Source organism: Cyprinus carpio, chromosome B19, assembly GCF_018340385.1.
Source record: "Cyprinus carpio isolate SPL01 chromosome B19, ASM1834038v1, whole genome shotgun sequence".
In the NCBI taxonomy this organism is placed as follows: domain Eukaryota; kingdom Metazoa; phylum Chordata; class Actinopteri; order Cypriniformes; family Cyprinidae; genus Cyprinus; species Cyprinus carpio.
In genome coordinates, this window is record NC_056615.1 from 12,850,786 (window position 1) to 12,873,694 (window position 22,909).

Sequence of the window (22,909 nt, forward strand, 5' to 3'; positions counted from 1 at the left end):
AGATGCTTTTGAGGGTAGAATGAGTGTCAATAAGATAAATACTGAGCACTTTAATGACATATTCATTGTGGAAGTGTGCCTTTTCACATATTAGAACTTAATCCTTTACATCATGAAAACTGAATCATTTCACCTCATTCAATTCATTCAATTTCTCCTTAGTCTTTCATTCACATTTGCACATACTTTTTCCTCTTGGTGAGTTTCATTTTCTGCCATTAAGCCAGTTTACTTCTTCACAATCTTTACTATTAATATTTATACAGCATATATAGAGTTATACTTGAGATATTTTAAAGTGAAATGTGAATTCAGATGACATATTTGAAATAAATGCTGGTTTCAATGATTTTTAATTATAATAAATGAGTCTTGAGCAGAAAATCAGCATATTAATAATTTATCAAGTAACACTTAACACTGAAGACATGACTTATGAAACCCCAAACTACAACCAAAGAAAACAAATAAAATAAAATAAAAATAAAAAATAAAATGAAATTATTATAATTTTTTTTTTTAATTGCTATGATATTTCACAGTATTACTGTTTTAATGTATTTTAAATTAAGAAAAAAAAAAATACAGCTTTGGTAAGCATAAGAGACATCTTTAAAACATCGTAATCCCAAATTTAAGATTTTTGTTTTTAATCTTAACCCCAAACAATACTAAACCTTTCAAACAATCTTAACAAAAATCAAGTCCACATCCAAATTATCTTTGAGATTATTTCCATGTGCTTGGTCTGTGTGAACAGTCCCATACTCCATACATCTTTAATCTGTATTTATGTTCAACACTGTCAATACAACCTGTCAACACACATTGTGCCATAATACATTGTGAGAAAAAATAATCATTAACACACATTAAAGCTAACACACAACACAAAACGAAAACTTCTTAAACAAAAAATCATACGCATGTTGTTCCAATAAAAGCTCTGTTCATATTCGGAACAATTTAAGATATTTAGGATGAAAACTGGGAGGCCTGTGACTGTCCCATAGACTTCCAAGTAAATAACAGTGTCAAGGTCCATAAAAGGCATGAAAGTCATCGTCAGAATACTCCATCTGCCATCAGACGTGCAATCTGGGTTATATGAAGCGCCGGGAAAACTTTTTGTAAGCGAAAAAAAACAAAAATAACGACTTTATTCAACAATTCCTTTGTCAACAGTCTCCTCTGTGTCTCTCCATATCACTGTATGCTGCGTATGCTCTTCTGTATCATACGGTCCACAAGGATGTGCTGTTTCTATGTGTATTGAGCTTTGATTTGAAAGAAAACATCGCATCCTTCTGGTGCGAACTGAGCTTCTACGGGTTTGGAACGACATGGGGGTAAGTGATTAATAAGAAAAAAAAAAAAATCATTTTGGGGTGGAGTATCCCTTTAAGCTAATTCAAATGCAAGAGAAGATTTAGCTTGAACATTACAGTTGCTTATGTCGTCTTTGTGTAATTAATAAAGTTAATTAGCTGGCATGTGGATGCAGTTTCTGTACTACATGGAAATAAAACCCATAAACTTGACACAAAGCAACACTCTGTGCCCGGTTCAGCTGCTTTGCATTAGGTGGCTCACCACTCCACTGCATATGCTAACTAACTGTGGTCTGTTTGTGTGTGTGTGTGTGTGTCTGTGTGCCAATCTCGTTTATTTTACTGAGCCCCAGTTAACATTTCTGCTCTGAAAATCAGTTTTACTTATCTTGAGGCTTTCAAATAATAGGTAATATTTTTTTTACACAACACTCCTTATTTTTTAATTGTATAATTAGGTGGGGAGAGAAAGTAAAAAAAAAAAAGGGCAAGATGAGAAGGTTTGCGTGTGGCAAGTGCATGTGAATGCTTCATGACTGCTAACCAGAGGAACAGACCAATCAGAGCGCTTATCACTCCTCAAGCAGTGAATGACAGTATTGCATTACATGGCTGGGACCTGCTTGATTTCACTTCTATTGATTTTCAGAATCACAATTATTCCTCAGCCTGTGTGGGCAAGCAGCCAACGCGAGCTGTCGAGAAAAATCATTAAAAGGAAAAAAGGAAGACAAGCTGAAGATTTTGAGCATGGAGGCAATACAGTAGATTCAGGGACCGAGGCCTCCTGACTGACAGTTTCCAACCTGTGTCTAGCTAAGATTCATTCTGTTTAATGTTAGTTAGTTTTTTGTTTGTTTTTTTGTTTGTTTTTTGTTTTGTTTTTTTGAGAACAATCAGGTTTCTTTTACTGTATGGTCATCTTCTGTCCTCATCACTTTTTCATTCTACTACTTTAATTCAGTTGAGTCTGGGATTTACACTACTAACTGAAAATCTGGCTGTTCTATGTGAAAGGCAAACTCTCTCTCTCTCTCTCTCTCTCTCTCTCTCTATCTTTCTCTCTCTCTCTCTGTTTGTGTGTGTGTGTGTGTGTAAAAGAAACAGACCATTGAAATAGAGTACGAAAGGCAAAATTGTTTGTTTTCAGAAGGGATAAAATATATTTATTATTTAACGTAAAATTACTTTTAATTATTTATTAATTTATTTGATTTCAGAACAGTATTTATTTATTTGCTTATTTATTACCCTATTATTTGTGTTATTATTAGTGTTCTTCTTCAATTATTGAATATCATTAATGTATTTTATTTTATTAGCCTATTATTAGTATTCTTATAAGTAGTGTTCTTCTTCTAATTATTGAATAGCATTTATTTATTTACTTGTTTACTTATTTTTTCCATAATGGTTTAATGTTTTTATTAATTAACCTTATTATTATATTTAGTTGTTTATAAAAAGGTTTAAAGGCCCAAATGTTAGCAAAGTTATTCTATAGTTACTTTTTTTAAAATAAGCACTTAATAAAAAGAGAAATACACTTGCTTCAGCATAATTGTTCACTTTTCATTTTTGACAGCCTTTATTTGTTTCGATGATAACTGTGGTAAACAATAGGTTATCAAAATCCACAGCCTTTTTTTGCCCTCAAATGGGTTTTATATTTTAAGAACATTTTCTCACTTTCTTAAGTTTCTGTTGCTTTTTTTTTCTCATTTTTTTTTCTCACACCTTGCTGATCTATGACAGGATTTCACCTGTAATTCCCACAGTCTCCAATCCTTCAACCAGCATCTTAATTAGACAGAGAAAAATCCTTGTAATTAATTGTCATGTGAGGGTGTCATTTCTGTCGAAGTATTTCCCAGGTTTTGTAAAGCTAATAGCGATGCTTGTGATAGTGACTGAAGGGTGTGTGCATTATGGCGAGGTGATGGATGTGCTCTGTTCTCCCAGAGCAGCCCGAACACCAGCGATCTGTCAGCTCTCAAAAGCCATTACTTAAAACATTAGCCTGGCCCCATAGCAGCAGCCACTCAGCCACAGACAGACAGTTAAGCACGATTCACCTAACACTGCTCCTGAGGGACATGGCTGCGGAACACAAGCAGGCGTGTGTGTGTGTGTGTGAGTGCTGACTGACAGCACCACTCACACCTGAACGGCCAGCTTGTTATGATATGTGTTACTCACTCGTCTCAGCTGAATTTCATTCAGTGTCATTCAGTTCTATTCAGTTTGATTTAATTTGATTCTACTGGAAAAGGCATTATTTCTGCAAATGTAGATGATGCTAGCCTGTGTTAAAATGTAATTGTCTTTCTGACAGGGTTTCAAGACCACATGGTGTGATGTGAAATCAAATTTCAGACAGTTGTTTAAATTAGTTTTGGGTTCATTTGAGGCTCAGTGACTTCTTCAATTGTCTTTGTATTGTTTTAAGACTCCTGCTTCTATGAACTATAGTAGAAACAGACAATACATGTTTCAAAATCAGTATTACAGTAGCTTTAGACTCAGATTATGCCTTTAGCCCATGTTGACATATTTTAGAAGACACACATCTCCATAACAAAACTGCATTAACCATTAATAAACAAAAATCTCAATTTTTACTCTGGCATTTTTGATTAGGCTATGGGACTTTCAGTTGCCATATTTTGCTATTAATCTAGAAATGACGATTTGTGACCCTGAACCACAAAACCAGTCTTTAAGTTGCACGGGTATATTTTTAGCAATAGCCAATGATACATTGTATGGGTCAAAATTATGGATTTTTTTCTGAATCTAGTTGATTTCTTGCTTAGAATTTCAATGGACTAAATATAGCAAAACTACATTAAATATAACAAAAATCCATTAAATATAACAAAAATCTACTTTGAGATCAGCACTCATTTTTGATTAGTAATGCCTTGCTTAGAATTTTACCCTGCTCATGATTTTTTTTTTGCACCCTCTTCCACCAGCTCTTCTCTTCCTGTCCTTCCTTCAAAGACAACTAAAAAAAAAATAAAATTTACAAGCTAATCATGGTTAACATAATATGTAAAACTAAAAGCAACAAAGAAAAAATAAGACATTTATTTTTAAAATAATTTTTACGACCATTGTGATCAGCACATTTTTAAATTTATTTTTTCTACCATGCACAACTGCTCCCTGCTTGCCTGCAGAAATGTGAAAAAAACTATTCACATAGCTCTCTTAAAACTAAAAGTGAATTTTGTGTTTTTGGCCTGACTGTCTTTAGTTCATTTTTAAAGAAGATGAGATATTTTTAACACTTGTGTTTCACCTCTTCATATAGCAGTGAAGTCAGGTTAAATGGGACATTGTTTCCCAGTCATCTCAGTGACAAGAAGTATTGCACATATAGCAGTGAAGTAATTCACAAATTACACATATATAAATATCATCTCAGTGACAAGAAGTATTGCAATCTACCTGAATTCACCATTTACATATATAGAAATATATAATATATTATATAAATATCCCAGCATGTGTGAGTGTACTAAACAAAAGTAAAAGTGTTACACTGATCCTTCAGAAAGCATTTAATATGCTGCTTTTTTTTTTTAATATTTGAAAACAGTCGTTGTTTTTGTGGCACAAAAACACACAAATAATATCCAACATAAATAAAAAATATGCACTTGTACATGTTCAGCTATAACATGGATGTTACAAACACACACACACACACACACACAGATATATATTATCCCACATTATTTTAGATTAGCAAAACTGCACAAATGAGCTTGATCATAAATGCAAGTACATACTCATAGACAAACATAAAACACACTGAGAATCCGATGATGTCCTCTGGTATAGGAAATGGAGAACATCACACTCTACATGTCTGCGTATCTTCAGGGCTTTACTTTGATGTGTTATTAGTCTGTGTAAGTGCATTAGAGCAATGGGACAGTGAGTTTCAGCAAGTAATACATAGTAATCATCAGACAAATACATAAAAACAAAAAAAGGTTTCTGAAATTAGTCAATAACACACACTTGACACACACACACACACACAAACACAGACATGCGCACACACACACACGCACACACAGACACGCAAACACACACACACACACACACACACAGGGAATTAAGAGACTGTAAAAAAAAACTACATTAGGCCCCACTGATGATTTCAAAAAAATGAAAAAAAAAGTTTTTCACATATATATTCATATATATATATATATATATATATATATATATTAACATTCATTTCAATTAGTTATTTATTTATTTTAGTGTTTGCTTATTTATTTATTTATTTATTTATGTTCTGCAAAAGAATGAAAGTCATTCAGGTTTCAAATGGTGAGGGTCAGGAAATATTGACAGAAATTTCACTTTTGGGTGAACTGTCCCCTTAAATGCACAATCTACTCTGGTTCAAGATGCATTTTCTCTTGTTATCGTAGACTAAGACTAGTAAGTGAGAAATAGGGGTCACCTGCAAAGTGATATTAAGGACATGTACATGAGGAAAATTTGTCTATGGAGAATAAAATTTCCTGTTGGAAAAAGGAGACTAGGCGTTGACCCTCCCTGTGAAATTGTCAGAGATGATAGCGACGCGTGGCGAAACCATTTAAGGTTAAATCTAGCATACAAAATCCACTTTCATTTGTAATGCTGCTGCTTTCCTGCACCAACACAAAAGCAAGTCATTTTGAATTAATCTTTTCTGCTTCCCCTCTCTCCTGCATTCTCAATCACACACACACATGCACACACTCTCTCGCTCTCTTCTCCTCCATCTGTTTGTGTGTGAGAGAAAGAATATGAATCAGAGAAACACAACTCTAAATAACCCAGAAAGTCATCTGCCCATTTATGGATTCCTCACTCTATGGTGCATCATGGGAAGTATCTCTTTGCAGCACATCCTGTCAAGATTCAGTCACTTTATTAAATTAAATATATTTTAATCTGAGATATATTATATTATTAATGCTGAGTATGATCAACTTCTTAAACTTTTACACTTTAATTATTATTATTATTATTGTTATTATTATTATTATTATTATTATTATTATTATTATTATTATTATTTTGGACTTAAAGTTATTTTTTATGAACATTTTAGGGTTATTTTATCCCTAATTTCTCACCATTTTCATTGAACAAAATAAGTTCTTTCATTAGAGACAAAATAGTATTAATATTTTTTTCTCCATCTTTTTAAAATATTATATTATTATATTAACTCATTAACTCAAGAAAAAAATTTTTTTTAAATAATATTATTTTAGAATAAAATTAGGGTTGCAAATAGGCAGAACATTTCCAAAATTTCAAAAGCCTTCAGCCCTTTTGCAACACTGAATATAATATTTATGAAAAAAAAAACATTACTTAATATAAACATTATTATTTATTATATCTATAATTATTTTAATTCATCTTATTAATGGTGTTTAAAGTAATTAAGAAATTATGCATCAGATAAGTAATTTAATAAATAATTATTAAATCAATACCTGGAATTGCTGTAAGGTTAAATCTCTGTCCTAAGGCAACCAAAGTTTATAAAAGCATCTTTTCTGATCTTGAACTCTTGTTAAATGATCTGAGATGGGTCAGAAAAACAAACCACTGACCTTCTCTGCCATGGGGAGACTCACAGTTTTGCTTCTGAGATTTTAACATTTGAAATTCAGTTTTATTTTAATTCTTGATCATTACTTTTAAATTGGAATTTAAAGAGCATATTTTCAGTCTCAGGTATTTTTTTTTTTTTTTTTAATCAGGCAATCCCAAAACTTACACAAAAAGCAAACGATAATGCATCAATATGCTGTTAATTCCTTTCAAATTGCCTTTCAGAAAAGCTTAAGTGCATGATGTAAATGTGCTTGAAATGTATGTTAAACATATACCATATCAGGTGCTTCTGAGAAACAGGAGTCAGCTTACTGTATGTTTGTGCCGGGGTTTGTTTAACCCACAGACTCTCATGTATCTTGCATTTCAGGAGGTTTTAATATGTAGCATAGTGTCTATGAACCTGGGTTCATATGCAGTCAGGTACTCCAGAGCCTGTTTTCATGCTGTTGAAAATGAACTTTAGACTGTGCTCTGTTTAAAAAAGTGCAATCGAGCAACATGCCTTGAATGGAAAGCAATTTGGTTGAGGGTAATTGAAGGGAAGTGATAAGCTCGGCTGTCTCAGGATTCACTGCTTAAATTTCATTAGGGAGTTTATTTTTTTTTTTTCTTCTTCTTCTTCTGGGAAGGCTCTTCCTGTGTGAAATTGTTAAAGTGTTTATCACGAGTGCCTTTGTAGATTATTTGCTTCGCTTTAACCGAGCACCTTGTGAATTTTCCATTAACTCACTTTACGTCCCTACCTTCTTTTATAGGATGAATGAAATATTCATGTTTCTGGAGAACACTGACTCTCATTCTCTTTTCAAAAATCAAATGCAGGCACTCAAGTAAACTTTTATGTTAAAATTAATTAAAACGATGATAGTTGTGCCAGCAATTAAATAAAACAGAGATATTCCTGAAAGATCTCGTTTTGATCATGTACTGTAGTCAGTTTAAAATTGCTGTACAATTGCGTGTAACTAAACCACAGGAATTAAATTACACCACGCTGGTTTCATCTGGCCCCCCGACTGAGCCTGGTTTCTCCCAAGGATTTTTCTCCATTTCTGTCACCAGTGGAGTTTTGGTTCCTTGCCACTGTCGCCTTTGGCTTGCTTAGTTGGGGACACAGTCTCTGGCAACATTGTTGACTTGAAATCAACAAACAACAAACTAAAACTAACAAAACTAATGTTTTTACACAAAAAAACATCATTGACTCAATCTGTATTGTATAAAGCACTACAGTATACATATAAAGCACTACAACACAAAAATAAATGTAAAAAGCACTAAACCAAACAAATTTTTTACACTGTAAAGCTGCTTTGACTCAATCTGTATTGTATAAAGCACTACAGTATACAAATAAAGGTGACTTGTCTTGACCCGAGTAACTGGCATATTTACAATTGACCAAAATTTAAAGGAAAGTTGTCCTGTGTCTCAGCCCTCATTTCCATGTTTTAACCACAGGGCACTGAAAAACTAACCAATACACTGAGTAATATATCAGTATCAAGGACCTAATAAGAAGTAAGTCCATCCTTTGCCTTAAGGACAGCTTTAGTCTTCTTAGCTGGTATCATACAAGCACTGAACTGTGCGCTGAGATATTGAGTCATTAATCAATAAGAAAAGTTAGTTCTTTGAGGGATAAAGTCTTTCTTGCACTTTATGCACAAGAAATTCCTGTAAAAGCTCACTGATATTTAGATCTAGTGATGAACCATTTTCACAGATGATGAAGATGGCATTTCCACAGGTATTAACATTGTAACTCTACATATATATTTTTTTATTTCCACATTTAAAAATATAAACTACCTTTATGACACTATACTTAGTGTTTTTGTCTTTGGCATTCAATTATGAAAAAAAAACTGAGTTCATAGTATGATTCAGCAAGATAGTTTATTGGTTTGAAATACAGCATTGCAATGAAAAACATGAATATTAGGAAACATCTGGCTGCAGAGTTCCATGATTACCCAAACCTAATGGAGTATTCCAGAGTATAAGGCTGTTTACCCCAGGGAGGATAAATATAGCTATAAAGATTTAATAATCATTCTAATTACTTGAAAATATGGAAATCCACATCACAACTGTCACCAATTTCCTACATTTTGCTGTAGTTTCATGTCTCATGTTTGACTATGTGGTTTCTTTCTTCTCCTTACATATTAAAATGTAAAACTTATTATTGTATTTATTTGTTAGTTAGTTCATTGGTTAGTTAGTACATTACCCCTAAAACCCAGAGAAACTTTGTGTTTTCTCACAAAACATATGCATTCTCTTGCAAAAGTATTGCATTCTCCCAAGAAACTTTTAATGGAAATTCTATGAGGTGAGAGGAAAAAATATATTTCAATTTGTTTGTGAGAAAATGCAAAGTTTTGCAAAAACATTGAAATATACGCAAAAAACATTGAAATATAATTTTTCCTCATATCTCTATTTTTTATTTTTATTTTTTTATCACCATGCCCCATTGGTAAGTAATTGTGTAATCTACAGTCCAAAGATCATTATTGCAAACTAAACTCCTTAAAGATGATACAAGAAAATACCGTCAGTATTTTTTGCAATTAACTGTCATATACCATTAATTGTTATTAATTGCCCTACCAGCCACATTAAACTTATGTTTGAACTCCAGCTTCAAAAGTAAAACAATTTTTTGTTCTGCAAAATATCTCTTTTTTAGCGTTTTTTGTATATTTCCCCTGAATGAAATAATACAAATAGAAGTTACAGGGGAATCCAGGCTCAAATGCACATCTCGTTGTTTGCTCTTCATTTCAATTTTAATCATATTGTTAGAGCAGAATATATAAAAAAAAGAACAATTATACAAATCCAGTCCAAACATCAATGATTGCATTGTGTATTCATAATGTTTACATGGACAAATAAAGCATCAGCCTTCTATCAGAGAAGCCAGTATAGCATTATCTAGATATGATTGCTTCTGGTTTACCTGTCACCAAACAGATGAGAGTGAGATGAAACCAGGCTGTTTTTATTAGGAAGAAAAGAGCCCATCGGCAGGTTAAAGTGGCAATGGCAGATACTGTAACCTGTAAGTAGCCCTGTCAATGGCCCGCTCCGATGGACATGAGCATATTGATCTCCGACTTTCAGTTAAATGCTCCTTGAGGGGGTCTCATGATAGCAACTCCTGTCTTTTCACCCCCAAACCAACTCTGCACTCTAACAAACAAAATGCAACCTAAAAAAAATGCGGCACTGTAACACACCACAGGCCAGCTATAAAACACCGATGCAGATTTCCAGTGTGGAGACAGTGTCAGAACAGCGCTTCGTTTCTCCCCGGCTGAATTATTTGTGTCCTCAACCACTAAATCATATTGATTAAACCTTGTCACGGATTTGAAATGAGGTCCTGTGGGGTCACTTGCAGCAGAAATGGCAGTTTATTGGATTATAGGCTTAATTTGATTTTGAGTGACGAGCGTGCATTATAATGGCAGCTTCCCTGGACACCAACCACCTTTAACACAAAATTTAAAAACACACATGTGTAAATACACTTAGCACTACACAAAACCAAGCTAATGTGAAGCTTATAATAATACACAGAAATTTTGAAAATAATTATGAAATGACAAGTAACACACTGTATATAAATTTTTTTGTAAAACATCCAATAATCTTTATAATATATAAATATATATATACATATTTACAACTTTTAAACTTTTATTTAAAGTATAAATAAATTATTACACATAATATATAAAATCTAACAAATAAAAAAAATAATGGACTTTTGTCAGCGCTCGAGGAGCTGTAGCGACAGCAATGTCTCGTAAGCAATGCAGCTAAAAACAGATGGATGGCATTAACAAACAAACTAAAAAATAAAAATAAAAAATTGTTTCTAGAATAATAACTTTGTGCACTCTCTGCCATTTTGTCAGCGCTCGAGGAGCTGTAGCGACAGCAATGTCTCGTAAGCAATGCAGGTGTTTTGTAGTAGGATCTAAAAGTGAACATAAGGCCACTTTCACAGCACTTTTTTTTTTTTAATAAATGAGTGCATTCACACCAGAAGCAGTGAGTGAGCAGCACTGAAGCGATGGTTTCAGAACAGAATCAATATTTTCTGCGCTGCACACTTACTTTCAAGTTTAGAACTGACCAACTTCTAAAAAAAAAATTATTGTTGTCTGCTGTACAAACGCTTCCAATGTGAATACTCTTGTGAGTCTGCAGCTGCAGTGACGATGAAGTAGTCTCGCGTAGCCAGACCTTCAGACTGAAGGTCTGGAATTCATGGCAGCTTTCACTGGCCAAGGCCTGCCCATGAGGGCATTTGACCGACATGTCAAACAACCAATCACAGTTCGTTTCGTTCATCGTCATGTTTCGAGGCGTGGAAATGTCACCACAATAACAGACCGGTGTGTAAAACTCTCAGATGTATTTTAAAGATTCTATGCTGTGAACTTTAAATATTTCACACACTTTTGAAACTCCAGCATTTAGTTGATCCTGGTAAGCGCTCGTCGTCACAGTTGTAAACAGGACGGCGTTCTTCTTTCGTGAGGGGGTTTGGCATCACGGTATCTATGTTTCCATGTGGAGCGTTAAAGAACACGACACACACATCTCCCGGAAATCCTGTAGAATTCAACCAATCCGATGACGACTTCGACACTCCTGAAGTGTTTCCACTTTTGTGTCCCATATGCATCAGACATTTAGCCAACGGTCGGTGGGCGTGACGTCTGAGGCTGAGACTAACGATGAAGTGAAGCTGACACGAAGCATGTGGTGTGGAACAGGCGTCTTAATTTTCTCCCGACATCAGAGCCACTGAAGACGCTGTGGATAAGTTCTGTTTTTGATGGTAACGTGCCACTGAATAAACAAAAAAAAAAACAGAAGAGAGGGGTGGGGTGAGCAGCAGCTCATTATCATTTAAAGAGATGTTCACCGAAACGGGTCCCTGTGAACACAGCTGTATTTGACAAGGTAAAATGGGTTGTTTTACATGACCATTGGGTAATTTTTTACCAAAGTATGTTGCAGAAATTTCATGAAGACCCTAAAGAATCATACCAACTTGTGGAAAATGGGCATCTGATTTCCACTTTAAATTAATTAATATTCATATTAAATGAATTCCTAAATTTAAAACAAACACACACAAAAACAAAAAAACCGCATAACACACACACACATAAACATACAGCCTGCAGTTAATCAAGATATTGAAACTAAATTGATATTCAATTGCTTTTATCCCCATATAAGCGTTTTTAATTGAATGCTATATTTTTGTGTTTATACTAGTAACACACACACACAGAGAAACATACAGAATATACAGCATACATCCAAACAGTGAAACTAAATTGAAACGTATTGTTTTTTTTTTGTTTTTGTTTTTGATCACCGTATTAATTTTTTTAACAGATTTGTGACGTTTCCAAACTATAAAATACTGAAAAATATATGGCATGTATGCAACCCCTTCCAATCTGTCTTTCTGCAGCAGATGTAGCTAGCACAGGTGTCTAATGGCATGGTATAGATCCAGGTATGCAAAAAAAGGAAAAATAAATAAAGAATAGGAGTAAAAGAAATCATTTGGAGAAGAGCAGCACAGCTTCAGTTTATTATTCCAGCCTAAAATCTCATTAAGTGTGACATTGAGGATTAGTTCAGAGGGAAAAGAGTAGAGAGAGAAGTCTCCCACAAATAGCTGTGAGGAGCAACGCACTGGCTTTTGTTTGCCATCATTAATTCTGCGCTGAAGTGGCTAAGAGGAAGGCCCCGAATCACTGATCAGAGGAGGCCCCCCGAATATGACAGCAGGACAGGTGCCCTCTCTTCCTCTCACTCTCTTCTCACACGCTCACTTTTCCTCTCTGCATCTTGCTGCGTCTGTGTTCTTCTCTCTCGCTTTCTCGGCTCTTAATTGGGGTGATTGGGCGGCGGGGCCATCTGCGATGCTGACAAAGGAAAGCCTGCTTTGATTTATGGAGCCTCAGGCCACATTAGTCTCAAGAATTCCACAGTAAATATCAGCGCTCAGCAGCGGAGTTGGCTCAACAAAATCTGCATTGCTCAGGAAAAGAACTGTGGGTTCCTCCTTGGGAATAGTATTGAGAAGATGTTAGACTTTCACTGTTACATTTTGGGGTTCTGTTTTGCAGCATTTTGCAGAGTGTGGTTCATGGGTGCTCAATTCTGCTTAGTGTCTGAAATAACTTTTGATATGAACTAATCACACATAAGACAAATTTAATTCAATAAAACACTTTAAAGAGTCCTTTTAAGGGGTCATAACATGATAAATCACATTTGCTTTGATCTATTGACATATTAGAAGTCTTTGTACCACTAAAAAATCCAACTTAAAATGTCCTTCTCATTATAAATAAAGAATGTAACCAATCTCCAAAAACAGCTCATTTTGATATTGTGGTCAGTGGATTCTGGGCCCATTGCAAACAATTTTCTATGGGGCCCCTCAAAGGAGGGGAGGGTGTGTTTGCTGACAATCTCAGTCGGGCCCCCCAGTGGACATCATTGTTGGCCCCTCTCAGCCTCTGGGCCCTATACACTCTGTTCCCCTTTTTCCCCCTGGTTGTTATGACCCTGATTGTGGGATGTCACACAGACAAATACAATTGCATAAGACATTTTGCCTCCAGAGAGCAAGGCATGAACGAATAATTATAAATAATCACACCATAGTCCCTGATGCATACAGTTGCCTACATAGTCCACATGCACTTAGAGCTTACAGTGGATACCTATACAGACAACAGTATACAAGTCCATGGAAGAAAAACAAAACAAAACCACTTTGCATAACTAGCTTTGACGCGTCCAGTTTAAACAGCTTGTTTGCATCTCTGTACAGACTTAAAAAGGACCTCTGCACCAGAAATAAGTCGATGGTTTCTTTTTAATGGCATCCCAGATCACTTCAGAGAACTAATTGTTTGTTCATACATTTAACTGCAGATTGTTTTGTAAATAAGGCACAGTGTGATGGAGAGTTTTTAAAGAAACTTTGGCTGAAAGATGGAACAGCTAACGATATTGGATCTGAAAGCACTATACATGCTTCATCTGTGAATTATAGTTTTATATGGATAATGTTTTCAAATCCCTTATGTGCAGTAGCGGGTGGCCATTTATGTAGTTTCCTATGCAGTTTTCTCAAAAAAAAAAAAAAAAAAAAAAAAAAAAAAACTTTATTAACATTGTAGGTACAGCTGCACGATTATGACAAAAATCATAATTGTCGATTATTCCCTTGAAATTGTAATTGCAATTATTAATTACAATTATCACAATTTACATTGAATGATGTTTCTACCATTGTTTAATGCAACTGCATGCCATATTTATATACGAAAATAAACAAGAAAAAACACTCTAACTGAAATATTTTGTGCTTTTCAGTAGTATTAAGCCTCAAATGTCAACTATACACCAGACTGTTTTTTTCTTTAAATTATAAAAAAAGGTATTATAGTGTTATCTTTAAATATATATATATATATAAATATATATATATATATATATATAATATATATATATATATATATATATATATATATATATATATATAAATCTGTTACGACCCCTTTAAAAACAGCATGCTACAAAGATTCTCAATGACCAGTTCTTGCATGTGTAATCAGATCATACCTGATCTGGTGGACTTATGAGCTTTGCATTGTTAAAATAAGAGTCTGTCTAGTTCACTGTAATCTTACCATAATATGTCCTTTCAATTTCCAAACAGCCTTGTTAGAGCTTGTATGTTACTGTATTTGCAGCAGTGTATTGTGCTGTTAAATGAATGCATTCACCCAGTCAGTGTTTGGGATTGAGAACCATATTTAATGGGTGTGAGTCTCAAATGTTTTACAATAGTCTATATACAGTAGGCTGTTTTAGTTGCAACTGTATGAACAAGTGCCCTTTTTGTTCTCAGACTACATAAATGTGAATTTCACCTGTAGTGTCCAAAATATGGCAATGTTCATAACAAAGAAAAGTTTTATCACCATTGATAAGACACAACCCTATGAAAATCAAGTTCATCTGTCAAATTTGAATCAATGGACAGCAGCTTTGAATGTTTTTAAATTATTTTTAACTGAGTATTGTGTGTAGCATATGAGTTACGTGACTGGATCTAAAACAGGTTTTATTCACACAGCATGTTTACCTAAAACTAATATTTGAATCCTGAAAACTAAAACAGGTTCATACTGAACACATTTTTGCATTCAACTGCACAACTTTTCCATTGTTTTTCCATGTAAACACATACTAGACTAATGTGTTTGGCTGTTATGTGTGGGCCCCAGTGGGGCTGGTTAACACAGAACTCGTTTTACTTTCTACTTTAAGTTGCATTTTAATCGTTTACTAATGTACATCTATGCTAGCCAAATGCTGTTGACCGTTGTGCTGCATCTTCCTTTTTCGACATTTTTATAGCGCCATGTTTTCAAAGTTGGACTTCTGAGTAAATAGGCTCCAGTGGGGCCAGTTCACAATTTACACTGCACTTTAATAGGTTACCAATGTAAATCCACGCTAGTTGAACGTTTAAATGCTGTTAAAAATGGTGTTTTCCACTCCCCAGTGCAGTGTCTTGTATTGTAAATGCAAGAACACGTTTTGTGTAAACGGACCCTATTAACAAGCACTGATGATCGTATTCTGCTGCCTTGTAAACAAGGCCATTGTGTTCAAATGAGTTCTTGTCATGCTGAAACAGACATGCATTTTAATATTCTCATTTGGTTCTTTTATAATTACATTCGTAAATGCAGAAAATGCATCTCATATTGGACATGCGGAACAGTTTCTGTATGGTATGTGTGTCACACTTCTTTTGCAGTACCTACTTGACTGTATCAGGGGAATCCATGGGCATTGTTACAAACACAAACAGGCTGCTATACACAACGAGCATGACAGCCTGCTTTAATGGTGCGTCTAATGGTCTTCTTATGACACCATTAGGCAGTTCTAGTGCATGGTCACAGCCTGATATTCCATGGCTGCTTAGCAGCTGTCCAACTCTTGCAGCAAGCATGCCTCTACCCCAGCGGCCCATCCTAAAGCACAGTGCTTAGTTATGCCGCTAATGGGCCAGTGCAATGCCTCACACTCCTACAAACCAAACGCACGCAGCAGGCAATGAGGAAAGGGGCGCTAGCAAAGCCCGCAAGTGCTTTGTTAGCAGAAGTGGATTTAGTTGAAATCCATCTTCATTTTTGCCTTTCCTTTTCATTTCTCTCAGGACAGCCACAGCATGAGGTGCCTTGTTTAAGCATCTAGGTTGTGGATGGCAGTGAATTGCTGAGGAGGAAGAAGATATGCACTGTTTTATCTCATCTCCCAGGCTGTAAATGTTGTTTGGGAGGTTGTTAAAGTGAGGCACATTGGCATAATGTTTTGCATGGTAGAGGTTTTGGCCTTGACTTCATGTTTCTATTGATAAGGACCGTGTTTTCTCTGGGACGTTTATCTCAGGCAGACTTTTTATTCTCCCCTCACTTCACGTTTAGAGTATTTCTGTAGTGTAAAGGTAAATGGTGAAATGTGCTCTCAGGGTCAGAGTTGAGGTGGTTATTTCTCTATTCTGGGTTTTATCGACTCCCTCTGCTCTTACTACTGTTGTTTTACAAAAGCTATTATAACAATGGTCATTATCGGTTGACTTGCTGTTTTGTACGCCAGCTCTGTCAAAGAGACAATACAACTCTGAAAGGAAGTTACTTCACAGAAAGAGTACTCACCCTCCATAAGGTGTTATGTAATAAATTATGGGAACAATTAATCTAATCTAATCTAATCTAATCTAATCTAATCTAATATAATATAATACAGAATTCCATATATATATATATATATATATATATATATATATATATATATATTTTATATATATATATTTGTATATATATATATATTTACACACACACACACTTTCAATTTATGATACTTTTTTGATCATAACACACATTCTTTTTTCTCTCTCTCTTTAAAGGACACCCCCTGAAGTCTGGGCTGATTATGATTTTAAAAGCTGTTTTAAATGTTCTCTTTTAATGGGCCAGTTTTAAAGATATGGACACCTGCAGAAATGCAGGGAACAAGCACATTGTAATGTTTCACTTACTAAGTAAACAGCCCTGGCGATGTAATCAATGTGTCAATAATATTCTAGCTAACACTGTAGTTGACTTATTGATGCATATAAATACCTTAATTAGTGCAAATTAACATTCAAATAGAAACACAAATGTGCGGCAATAACATAATTGCATTCTCAGAATTAGCCTGCGTAATTATTCCATTTAATCTGCTATCATTAATTAGAACCAAATGTAGCTCTGCCTTATGTTAGGCAAGGAGGGTCTGATTCTTGCCATTGGTTGGTACTGCATTGCAGTCATGGAACGTGTATTTCAAGGTTAAGTACGGTCAGTGGTGTTAAACTGCTCACTTCATTTTTACTTCTCCATGTTGCAGTGTCTCCAAATTTCATTTTATAATTTTCCACAACAATCTGTATCACACCGTTCTCAAAATTACAATACATAATTCTAATAAAACATTATTTGGCAAGTTACTGGATTTAATTTGCACTCACATTTCTTTGATAACTATTCAGTGTAAACATTATGTATTGTCTTTCTCATATTTTTTATAATTATATATTATTATGATTATATGATATGATATGATATGATGATATGATATGATGGAAATGTTAGATCTTTAAATTCATCCAATCAAAAAAAGTCATATTCCACACCCCCAACTTTTATAAACAAAAAATCATCAATCCTCCAACTTACAGTGTTGATGAACAGCATGTCCTGAATCCTGTATTGTTGGAAGAATTATTGCATTTGTGATGAAGCCTGTTTAATATGTATATATATATATATAACATATATATTATATATATTAATATTTGATGTGGATCTGTCAACCTTGAAGTTCTTAAAGCAGGCAGACTCATTAAGACTCACAGATCTGTCAGCCTTGAACTTCTTTAAGCAGGCAGACTCATTAAGACTCACACCAGGCACACGGATTGGTGTACACATGCTGCTCTTGCTGACCTGATGCAGTGCAGTGCCTGGGGGAGCCCAGCTGTTTGTGCCTGGCTGGCCGGCTGTCAGTGGGTGAGGTGGGAAGGGCTTGGCCGTGACTCCCCCCCGAATGTGTTCACCAGATGCACTGTTGCCTCAGGTGAGCACTGCAGCTGGCTCCGTAAAGCTCCAGCAGTCAGGCTGGATCCAAGCCAGTCATGGCAAGACAGACTGGACAAACCAAGGCTTGCGTTCAGACTATGTGTGCAGGCTTTATGCCCAGGAGAACTAACTCCTGGCCAGAGTTTTGCTGTTTTTGTGCTCTCCACGTGTGAGCTTTTTAAGGTCGCCAAAGGTGAACAGAAAAAGAATAGCCAGAGGCAAAATGTTAGACACCTAATCCAGGTCTGTTTTTCAGTGAAAGCCTCAGGATTTAACTTTACCTTTTAACTGGCTGTTTATAAATGTAAGAGCTAAAATTCTAACAATTGTGCGACTCTTTAATGACTCAGTTAGAATGAATATCTGAAATGATTTATTCTGATTGATCAGTTGCAGTATTCTGCCATCAGATATTATTAGGTATAATGACCTTTAAACTGCATGCTTGAGATTCTCTTTGCAGTAAATTAATTTCGACTTCAATGTCATTCCATGTCCATTTATTTGGTAATTAGTTTTCAAATAAGCAGGTTAGCCTGTCATTATTAAAATACATTTTCAGGGTGATACAAGACATCCTGGTTTCATATATAAAGCTTTATTTCTATAGCATAGAATAATAAATATAAAAGAACAAGAAAATAAAGCTTGTAAAACAGATTACAAAATAAAATAACTGAAAACCCATTAAATATAAAATTAAAAAGAACAAAACATATTAACAAAAAAAAATAACTGAAAATTACCCAAATTTAAATATTAATTATTATATTATTATATATTAAATTAGTAAAATTAGGAGTAGCAGAATTATTTAGTTATTAATATTAAAAAGATAGTGACTAGCTGACTATATCCTGACTGTATATTACATCACCTAGGACACTTGTTAAAACATCTTGCAGTTGTTTTATTGTATTGCACTATATTCCATTGGATGATAAATACATAAACATGAAACCATGTTTTTCCCTCAACATTTTGCTAAAACAAGCACTCTAAAGATCCATTTATCAATGCAAGTGCCCTCCCAGTCGGTCAGGCTGCACTGAACTTCACACAAATAGCTCCTTGAAACTTGATCAGCCTTGGAATGTTTGTATTGCCCCTTTAGCAATTAGCCATTAATAAATAATAACTCTGTCTTTAATCATGCTCCCAGAGCACAAAACATATTACTCTCTTTTAGTACAGGGCAATACCTCAAACCCCACACAAGAGTAATACAAAAAAACCTCAATTCCATTTGAAACATAATTTAACCATCTTAATTCATTAATTTTATTCATATATTTTAAATTATTAACGTAAAGAGACATCTAAAATTGTTTTCATGCATTTTTTTAAATTTATTTATTTAATGTGAGTTCTGAACGTGACCAGACCACTATCATGCAATTTCTAAGTTTTTAAGTTAAACTTCTCTTAATTTGCATTTTGAACCACTCTTCAAGTCAGATATCGATTACCTTTCAGGTTCGCAACATGAAATCCTTAAGTGAGCCACGTGGCCCTGCTCCCACCCAGCACTGTGTTTAAAATGGACCTGCATCGCCCTCGCTCTTGCACATGCTGTGAGGCAATTCTGTCCGAAGGTTCGGGCAGATTGGTAGAGAGACCTTATTTTCTAACTATCGATCCCAGGGGTAGCCCTCGAGATGCAAAAACCACCGCAAGACGGATCTGCTGTCAGGTCTTACAGTAGAAATCAGGCAATCAATGTCACGGCGTTCCGCCAGGCCCTGTATGGACCTAATTCCACTCATCTGAACTAAATGGAGAGAACCCAGTGGTTCATCAATCATCAATTCAAGGAGCACTGGCTGGTTAATAGTCTGCTCTTTACTCAAAGAATAGTCACCGGTATTATCAGGGAGGGCCAGCGGAGATCCCCTCCCCAACCGCACGATGTGGCAAGTTTGATCGTTGTATTCTTTTTCTCATTCGCCACGCTCCGTTCCATTTCCCGGACAGCTCCTGTCAGCTAACACCTTGCAAATTGAAGCTTGCAGGCTCGATCGATTATCTTTTTTTCCCCCTCATCCTAATCCATTTGATCTGTCTGTTGAGTAGGAGACTACATGATTGTGTGGGGGTGAGGGGTCAATATCTCCCGAATCAAGAGTAATATCCACTTAATTCATTTTTCCTGTCAAGCAGCACTGGGTGAAATGCTCACTTGCTTTGCATTTTGTGTCTTATGTAGCTCTTTAAGGTTAAGACAGCTCAATAACGTCCTCTCCATCTTGCTTTCTTAGGTTTCAAGTGCCCACGGTTCTATCCCGGGAAAGTCGGAGCTGCTCAAATCAGGGAGCCCCAAGTCGACACTAAAGCATATATGGACAGAAAGCAGTAAGGACTTGTCCATCAGTCGACTTCTATCACAGACTCTCCATGGAAAGGAAAACGCAACAGCCCTGGACCTGCACTATGACACTCCGGAGCCTTACTCAGAGCAGGACCTGTGGGACTGGCTGAGGAATACCACGGACCTGCAGGACTCCAGGCCTCGAGCCAAACGGCGGCCAATGGTCAAGACAGGAAGTTCAAGAAAATGTTTGGATGGGGAGATTTCCACTCCAACATCAAAACGGTCAAGCTCAACCTCCTGATCACCGGAAAAATCGTCGATCATGGCAACGGCACCTTCAGCGTCTTCTTCCGCCATAACTCCACGGGCCAGGGCAATGTGTCCGTCAGCCTGGTCCCACCCAGCAAAATCGTTGAGTTTGACTTGACGGCCCAGCAGTCGGTCATTGACTCCAAGGATTCCAAGTCCTTCAACTGCCGCATAGAGTACGAGAAAGTTGAGAGGGGCTCCAAGAACACGCTCTGCAACTTCGACCCATCCAAGACATGCTACCAAGAGCAGACACAAAGCCACGTATCCTGGCTCTGCTCGAAGCCCTTCAAAGTCATTTGCATTTACATCTCCTTCTACAGCACCGACTACAAGCTAGTGCAGAAAGTCTGCCCAGATTATAACTACCACAGCGATACTCCTTACTTCCCTTCCGGCTGAAGGTAGCCTCTGACGTCACCCACATGAAGGACAACAAGAGGCAAAGGATGGAGCTCTCTCCCCATCCACAACAAATACATGTTCCCCGTATCGCCCATACCATGCGCTCATGGCCCAGATCTATTAAAATGACTTGAAAATAGAGGAGTATTTGGCTATTTGCACAAGTACCACATGAAAACTTTAATTTGAGGGCATAACATAGTGATTTTTTTTTTGCTCACTTGGTATCCTTTAAGTTAAAGCACACATTATTGTTAATTTATTGTTTATATATTTTAATGTTCTTAAAATATTATTTTACCACTGAAGTGTTTCTTGAATGACCATGTAAACTCACAGTTTTGTCTTGTAATGTTCCGTTTTAAGTTAGAATTGTGCAAGTGTTTGATTTTCAGAATATTCGTTTAATTAGTTTATTTGTACAAGTATGTACATGTGTATTAGAACTGCCAAGAGGTCATGATGGTGTAGATACAGTAGGACCTTTTCGTTTAGATGGTAGTTTGCCTCAGAAGAGGTATTGCAGGAGAATTAATCGCGATCAGAATCTCAATGTTCCCTCCACCTACAAACTTTTGAACAGCACTGGAGCCCCCACAAGTTCTTGAGTTATTCCTCCCAGCCCAAAGGCCCAAGGATGAGGAAAATGGCTTTGTTCTGCTGGCTATGAGCAGGCCTTAACTACAGGCATGTTTTCTACCTATTACAATGAAGCTGTACTGTAATAATTGCGGATTGATCGGCCTGAGCTGTATCCTGTAGTTTAATGAGATCCAGGAATGGTTGGAGGGCTTGCTCATTGTCACTTATAATACACTGTAATGTAATGAATTCTATATCTAGAGCCTAATTTGTATGAATGGTTTGTATTGTACATAGTTGATCCTGATGGAGCTGCTTCTGTATATGCCTTCACTCATTGTCTGTTAACCCTCTCTCTCAGCTCCCAATCCCATATATGCTTGTTCTCGGGTTCTTTGGACAAAGAAACTGATGTTGCTGATGTAGATGTGAACTCCATGAAATCCATGCTCTTGTACAGGGGCTGTAAAACTGTCAAAAATATATATTAGAAGTACATGTTTACTTTCAGGGGGAACAAGGGGATGGAGATGTACAAAAGAATAAAATACTGAAAGTTTTATCACGTGGAGTCTTTGTTATTGTGTCTGACTCAGAATGTGATATGAAAATCTTTTTTTTTTCTACACGCTTATCTTGTTAATTTGCAGTTTGTAAGCGTCAGAGAAGGGATAGAGAATGGCATTGAAATCTAAATTACAACTGTGAAATATTTAAGCCCATTTAAAACTATACAGAAATGTTAATCTATCTCTTTTACTATCTTGAAACAAAACCGCTCCCCATTTCCCAGCAGGAGCAGGGAGATCTTTCTTTTGCAGATGTCTCAGCTGTAGGAAATGGGATCGGGTGAGACCAGCAGACCGATAGAGTCTGTTTCAATGCCACAGAACACTCCTGTGCAGCAGTTAAGATCAGCTGTCTGCTGTAAAGTGATTAGGGCCTCCGGCAGGAACTATCAACTTTATAATTTAACTAAATAGCAAGCTAATCATTAATCAAAATCGCCTGTCCACAGGGGTTTTGCAGAAAGACTAATTTTGGAGCTGTCTGAA

General features: G+C 35.9%; 1 protein-coding gene across 1 annotated transcript in view; it reads left to right on the forward strand.

Moving 5' to 3' along the window:
- Window positions 1-22,416, forward strand: part of nxph1 (neurexophilin 1) — a 29,038-nt gene extending 6,622 nt beyond the window's left edge. The window contains 2 exon segments of the mRNA XM_019075252.2: window positions 20,506-20,788; window positions 20,791-22,416. Coding sequence (XP_018930797.2) covers window positions 20,506-20,788; window positions 20,791-21,269 — 762 coding nt within the window. The 3' untranslated portion in view covers window positions 21,270-22,416.
- Window positions 22,417-22,909: the final 493 nt, after the last annotated feature.